At 44.0% G+C, this 7,555-nt stretch overlaps 1 protein-coding gene across 1 annotated transcript in view; it reads right to left on the minus strand.

Annotated features, from left to right (window-relative positions):
- DNAH9 (dynein axonemal heavy chain 9) overlaps window positions 1-7,555 on the minus strand; it is a 388,028-nt gene that overhangs the window by 87,526 nt on the left and 292,947 nt on the right. Inside the window, exons 45-46 of the mRNA XM_019536510.1 lie at window positions 3,579-3,727; window positions 675-802 (exon numbers count right to left, since the gene is read on the minus strand). Of these exons, the coding sequence (XP_019392055.1) occupies window positions 675-802; window positions 3,579-3,727 (277 nt within the window). The remainder of the gene's footprint in view (window positions 1-674; window positions 803-3,578; window positions 3,728-7,555) is intronic.

The following is a 7,555-nucleotide window of genomic DNA, read 5'->3' on the forward strand; positions in this document are numbered from 1 at the left end:
GTGGGGGAGGGGGGGGAAGAAGGAGCCCGGGGCAATGCAGCAGCATAGGGGGGAGGGGAAGAGTGGGCCTCCTCCTCCCCTCAGGCCCAGGCCCACTCCTGCCCCATCCTCCTCGTGTTGGCCCTGAGCCCACTGCTCCTGTCTCCTGTCTGCCGCCGGGTTGGACTGGGCCCACTGCTCACCCCGCCACAGCAGTCTGACTTCTCCCTCCCCTTGGGGGCAGTGAGGGAAGTGGGCCTGGACCCCAGCAGCAAGAGGGAAGTGGGGAGCGAGACCAGAATAGTGGGGGGAGGCACGGGGCTCCATCCCTGCCTGCTCCGCTCAGTAAAGTGAACTGAGAGCTGGTGAAAGGCACTGAAATGACAGTTCTGAAGCACAAAGCCTTTCATTTATTCACAAAAGAAAGAGAGCCCAGACATGCTGTATAGGTTTCCCTCAAAGGGTCTCCATTAATGTGCCTGTGGTTTGAAGAAGCTACTGCAGAAGGATGTGCATCTCCATACTCATTTAACTGTTGCCACTGCATCTGGAACAGCCAATAGCAATGAAAGCTGCAGAGGTAGCTGATAGCCAAGCCAGAATTAGTAGAATCAGCTCAATATGCCCATGCCATAGCTGCCCTTGGCATGATTTGGCCTACTTCTAAAAGTAAGAATTATTTTGAAGGTACATACCTGAAGAATAACCCAGTGACCCTCTTTTGCAGCTAGGTCTAGGGCTTGCTCTGCTACTACTTCTTGACCTTGTCCAAGGGAAACATTGTGGAAATTCCTGTTGTTAAACGTGTAACCCAGTTTTTTCCCTAAAAGAAAAATGCAAAAAATAAAGCATTTTTTTTCTTTTTCTTTTTATAACCAGAAAGGGGTGTATAGTCGATTTCTCACAGTAAGAACAAGGCACAGTTCATGCTTATCAAGACTTCTGAATAATTATCTTATTTCTAAAGCACTCTTTATCAAGCATGGAAAACAGCACTAGCTTCTTCTAAACTACCTTTAATTGAAGTATGACACTGGGCACATCTACATGTGCATTAATATGCCTTTCTAAAGCACATTAAATTTAGTACCTCCAATGTGAGGTACTAAATCAATGCATGTTAGGCTGCACTAATGTGCAGTGGCACCTTTGCACGCCTTTTAGTGATGTTTAATGCATAGTAGACTGTTTTACTGAGCATTCATTAGTGTAATGTCACTTTTTTATGTAATGCTTTAATGCACAGCAAAATCATCTACTGAGCGTCAAAACACACATGTAAACGTGCCTACTAGCACAAAGGGTGATTATTGAAAAATAGCTTTATTTAAAAATATTACTCCCCTGTAACCTTGTATTAAAATGCATTTTAAATTATATTAAATTAAAGTAATTTCCTGCTGATTAAATAAGCTTTGAACCATACATTTAGTGGAGAAATTCAGTCTGCTAATCCACAATATAATTAGCAAAGTTTTTAGGTTACTTTCATTTCTTAAAGGTAGCTGGAATGAAGTCAGTGCTGGTGCCTTGTGCTGTACATCATATAGTATTTCTGTGCCCAATGTGGCAATAGCAGGTCTTCATAGGAAGGGCTGTTCTGGAGGAAGGACTGCACACTGGGAGTGTCTACATGAAATGTTACATCTCCATAGTAATGAGCTACAGTGATATAGCTCATCACTATGGCTACAAAACATCAGTGGGTACAAACTATGACACTGAAGCTACTGTGCAGAAGCAACAAGCTACTGCCCAGTAGCTTGTTGCTACTATACAGTAGGGTTAGAAATGACCCACGCACTGCTGGAACTGCGCAGTAACAACTGCGCAGTTGAGTACCCATGTAGATGCACCCACTGGATATGTCTTTGTACTCAGTTCCTGTAACTCAGGAAGACAGATATATTCTCTCAGACAACACAAGCCAGTAAGCCCTCAGCCTTCAACACAAATGTGACCTCAGTTACACCAAAAAAATATCCATTGGCAATTTACAGAAAACAGTCACCATAGTGAACATCAGACATAAAGATGTGATGTTCATTTTAGTTACCACTGCTCTCACACCAGCGAATTACTGTGGTGTTTAGATCCCTTACCTGTTATAAAACCTCTTTGGCCTGCCTGTAGCCCAAAGCATATATCTTTTTCTATGCAGCTTACCAGAACTGAATCTAAGAGGGAGTCTCCCTGACTCTGATCCTAAGGGGTAGCGATTTACAACATACATTAGTATTTGAGTATAACATTCACTCTTTTTTTTCACTGGCCACATCTACATGGGATGCAGACTGTGCAGTAGTTCAAGAATACTGTGCAGTAGTGTTGCATGGCAGGAAGCATGATGCAATGCTACTACACAGTACTAACAAAGTACTACACAGTCAGTGTCATGAAAAAGCTATTCAGCAATGCTACTATGCAGTAACTCCAGTTCCTGAGCAGTCATTTAGTACTTATTTATACAAATACTAAATGACTGCACCGTAATGACTGTGCAGTCAGCATCTCATGTAGATGCGGCCACTCAGTATAGAAAATTATAATTTTCTCTTTCCTAGTGTCAAAGCACATAATAACATCAATTAGAAATGCATAATTCTCCAAGACTTTGAAGGGTTATAGCTATTTCAGGTAGGCCATTTATCTGTAGGCTTTAAAGCTACAGAGAAGGATGTGATAGATGCTAGCTTAGGACTTATGAGAACCAAGTTCCAAGCTCTACTCTGCCAATAACCACTTAGGCCTAAATGCTATTTTGTTTTATATACCTAAATGGCACATACACAGGAAGGTGGGTCCAAAAAAGAGAAAGGATCAAAGCTGATTAACATGATTGCAATCCAGAGCTGAGCTGGCACTATGTCTGGGGGTGAAGGGGCGGGGGTGCAGAGAATGCCTTTTCCTACCACAATCTAGAAGGAACTAACTTCAACGATTTGAGGACAGCTTTTATCACAGGCAGGGGTGCCAACAGAACCTGACTCATGCTTTACTTTGCTACTGTGCCTTCAAGGATAAAAATACTTTAAGGGTTAAGGCAGTTTCTGAATCCAACTGATCTAAGACAACAGAATGAGAATCCTTCATGGTCAGAAGCTTTAGAGAACGTATACAGACTGTAGCAGTCCAGGATGTTACTGAAAGCAATGTTTTATCAAATGGAGCATCTTTATAGAAGCTCATTTTGTTCTGTAATGAGCAGATTGCACTAGCCTTCACTGCTTAAAGAGCAGAGATCAAATATTGGAAATTCTTTCTGGGAAAATGTTATAGGAAAAGTTACTATTTTTAGCTATTGGTGGTAATATTAAAACTCTATGTAAATTATAGGTTGTATGAGAAAAACTCAAGCCACAGCAGTGTGGACATTACTGATGTTCTAGATAATGTATGGAAGATACAAATTCAAACTAAATTTTAGGTGAACATTCACAAAATTATAAAACGCATTCTCCCATCATTATCTGTTTTTAAGTTTTTCCATATGGAAACAAGAGCAAGGTAAGTAGTTTCATGCCAAGATAAAGACATAGAAGATGCATAATAAAAAATAAAATAATGCTGTTGTCCATTGGGAGGCATCATTTGTTTACCTTGTTTCTCCACATCCTTCAGGGGATCAACACCAGGGGACAGGATAAAGAACACTGGGGTTGCAGGTCCTGACTCCTCATAGGATATTGCAAAATCCAGATATCTTCCTATTGTATATTTACTCCCAAGCTTTTCTTCAACAAAATCCCTGCCAAAAACAACAACATACATACATACATATATATACATGCATGTTCTGGATGGGAAGGTGCACAGCACTGTATAGTATGCTTGTACCTGGACAAGGGTAAGTACCCTAAACTGTTGCTGCACAAAACTCATAACAGAAGGTGTTAAATGCAGAGTGAAGAGAGCAGTCCTACAATGTTTTACACTAAGAGACAAAACATTTGGCTTAGGTACTATCCAGGAAGCAGCAATATAGGGATCCTTATGATTTGAACCTGGAACTCTGGTACCCATAGGTAGAAGTCCAGACCACAGGCCTACCAGATGGCTGGCCAGTTACCAACTCCAGCTCAGCATATACCCAATGGGAGCTGAAAGCACATGATTGGAAGGCTATAAAACTTTCCCAACTTCCTGCAGGGCCTTGCCCATCAGCAGCATTACTTGATTTAGCTACTTAGTACTCTTCCGCTCTGATTCCAGTTAAAACTTGTTACTGCCTTGGATTGACTGTTTGCTTTGACCACAACCCTGATGTTGTAGAACTTGAAGTGATACCCAGCTTTGACATTGGCTTTCACTTTGATAAGCACCTGTCTTAGCATGAATCACTAAGACTGACTGCTTATACCTCAGTCAACCCTGCTATGCAGCCAAAGACTTTAGCTTTGCCTCCTGTACCCAGAGGCCATGTCTACATGAGACACTGGCTATGCAGTCATTACTGTGTAGTCATGTAGCACTTGTATAAACAAGTACTAAATGACTTCCCAGTAACTGGAGCTAGTGTGCAGCAGTGTTGCTAAATGGCTTTTTCATGATGTTGACTGCACAATAGCTCATGACTACTATACAGTCAGCGACTCATGTAGACCCAGCCAGAGATAGCTTGAACCTACAGCCCTGTAACTTCCAGCACAGGGCACTTATGTGAAAGACTGTCAGAATGTCCACTTTTGTAAAATGCCCTCTTCTTAGTCTTTAAAACTAAGTCACAAAAAGAAGTAAAGAGAGGGACTCATGACCTTTTGTGTTAACTTTTTTTTCAGAGGTTAGAGCAAGACGGAATACAATTGCATTTAGGTGTTAATGTCCACAGGCATCCCATAGGTAGAACAGTATCTGGCTATTTTTGCCATCTTGTCATTGGCTTCCAAAGGTCTCTAGTCCTTAGTTTATTTAGATGCTTTTGTTTTTTCCTTTTCACACACACACACATAATTTCCTCCCTCACCCCTTTTTCTCTCCTGATTTCTACCTCCTCTCCCAATTTGATACTTTCCTGTCCCCCCCCAAGTCTTTCTGATTGCCCCACATGACATCACTAGTTTGTGCACTTCATGTCTTTTCATTTTTATTTTACACCTTTTCCATCTGAAGTGAAGCCTCGTTTTCTTCCTGGTAAGGAATGCATACACACAGAGTGGAAACCATGAATATCATTGTTCAGAAATGAAAAGACAGTTAACTACATAGAAAGTAACTCAACTAAGCAACACAGAAGGGCTCTCTTTTGGTAAATGGAGGGTTAATTACATTCAGTAGGTAAATAGGTATTGTTTTCAGTGTCATAATGGATAAAATTGCCCATTTGTTCTGGAATACCTAAGGGTGGAATTCAAGTATCCTGTATGCACCTAAGTGGCATTTTTACAGCTTCATGGGTGTGTCTATACATGTAATTAATGTTATTTAGATTTACTGAGCAGTAATTTACTGCATGGTAAACCAGCCTTGGGAAGGTGTCTGCATATGTACCCTGTTGAGTGGATTTGCTCCTTACAGCTAGTGACAGACATTACACATAAACCAGTTTAAGTGATCAGAACCTGGTTTAAACCTGTAACAGAACAGATGTTCAGTGCACATAAACCAGTTTGAAAATGGCTAAAACTGGTTTGAGAAACCTGGCTGAACGTAGTATCAGACTTAACTGATTTGGCTCAAACTGGCTTATGCAATGTCTGCGCCAGACCCCTTGCTGGTTTAAGATAAATTGGACTCCCCCAGCACCCTGGCATGTCCTCTGGGCTGGGTGGGGCTCTCTGTTCCACAGCAGGGCTGGCCTCTGCTCCCTGGCTGCAGCTCCAGAGACTTGCAGGATGCTCCTCCCTTCCCCTCAATACTCCCTGCTAAGCAGCAAACACTCCTCTCCCTCACCTCTGCCTTGTTGAGGAGCTGTCTATGTATTAGCCAGCAGACCACATACTGGCAGAATAATCAAAAGGTAGGCGGTAATGTGCCTCTGTTGTTTTCTTAATGGGGTGATAAATACTGAGTTAAGGGTCATAAACACTGTTATCAGTTCCCTGCTGGGCTAATCACAGGTCCTACCAGGGCCTGACCACCCCCTCTCCCCTCTCAGCTCAGTACTGTGGAAGAAAAGGAGAGCTGCTTTAACGCTTCCCCACCCCCCTCCACCCGGCTTCTAGCCTGAGCCACTGTAGGCATGTGCCTGCATTTCTGGGATGTCTGTGTGGTTACCAAACTGATTTAGCCTAGCCAGGTTAGAGTAACCTGATAAGATTGAATCAATTCAGGCTCAGGCTTTTTGAATGTCTGTCCCTAGCCTATAGGTTTAACCAGATCTATGCCTGCTCCTGCCCTGCTCTGAACTCCTGCAGCAGACAGGGGGAGCTGCCAGTTCTGGATGCTGCTCCCCAGGTGCCAGGGGGCAGGTTTAGTCTAGCAGTGGCAGACTTAGGCTGACAGGGACTCTGGGTGCCATTAGGTCTGGGCATGTACCCATAGCAAAGTGGGGTGCTGCCCAGGGGCCAGGCAGCTGCAGGCACAGGTCTTGAGTGTCAGGCCAGTGGTCTGCAGGGTTGCTGGAGCTGGCACATGCCCACAGCACAGGGACATGGTGCTCAGGGGCCAGGGAATAGCTAACACAAACCCTGGGGTTAGGCTGGGGTTCTGCAGTACTGCTGCAGCCAGCATGTGCCCACCACACCAGTACGTAGTGGCCGGGGCAGGCATCAGCTGGCCCAGGCCCCAGGCCCCAGGGGTCAAGCCAGGGGTCTAAAGGCCAGCCAGGAACTGCTAAAGAGCTGTCTCTGCCCCATGGCTGGAGAGACTCCCAGCTCTGCCCCTTGCAGGAGGCTGGCCCCCTGGAGCAAATTTGCTCTCAGTCAGCATCTATGCAGGCACTACTGCACCTTAGACTATGCATAGTAAATCTACTACCTGTAAATACAGGTAGCAGATATACTGCACATTAGCCTATTTTACTGCTCAGTAGTTCAGCACACAGTTACCTTGTGATGCCTTACTGTGCAGATTAGTCCACTGTGCAGTAAAGCATCTCATATAGACACACCCTTAGAGTGACATTTCTGGCACTTATGCATAGTTTGTGACTATTTCTTATGCAGTGTGGATACATCAGCATGCACATGTGCTCGGTAGGCCCACAGGCAGGTTTCATAGATTTCATAGCTTTCATAGACATTAGAGATGGAAAGGACCTTGGAAGATCATCGAGTCCAGCCCCCCACCCAAAGGGCAGGAAGTCAGCTGGTATCATAGGATCCCAGCAAGATAAGCATCCAATTTGCTCTTGAAGGTGTTCAGTGTAGGTGCTTGAATGGTCTTGCAGTAGTTTTATAACCATTCGACCTTGTCATCCCTTGGGGCGCTCTGATGAAAAAATGTTCCCCCCTGGGGATGGTCACCCCTGATAAACTTATAGGTGGCCATCAGATCACCCCTGAACCTGCGCTTTTCCACGCTAAAGAGCCTCATAGGTCTCAGCCTGTCATTGTAAGGTCTGTTTTTCTGACCCCTGATTATGTGTGTGGCTCTTCTCTGGACTCTCTCAAGCTTCTCCACATCCTTTTTGAATTGT

Source organism: Crocodylus porosus, unplaced genomic scaffold (assembly GCF_001723895.1).
Source record: "Crocodylus porosus isolate Cpor-Errol unplaced genomic scaffold, CroPor_comp1, whole genome shotgun sequence".
In the NCBI taxonomy this organism is placed as follows: domain Eukaryota; kingdom Metazoa; phylum Chordata; order Crocodylia; family Crocodylidae; genus Crocodylus; species Crocodylus porosus.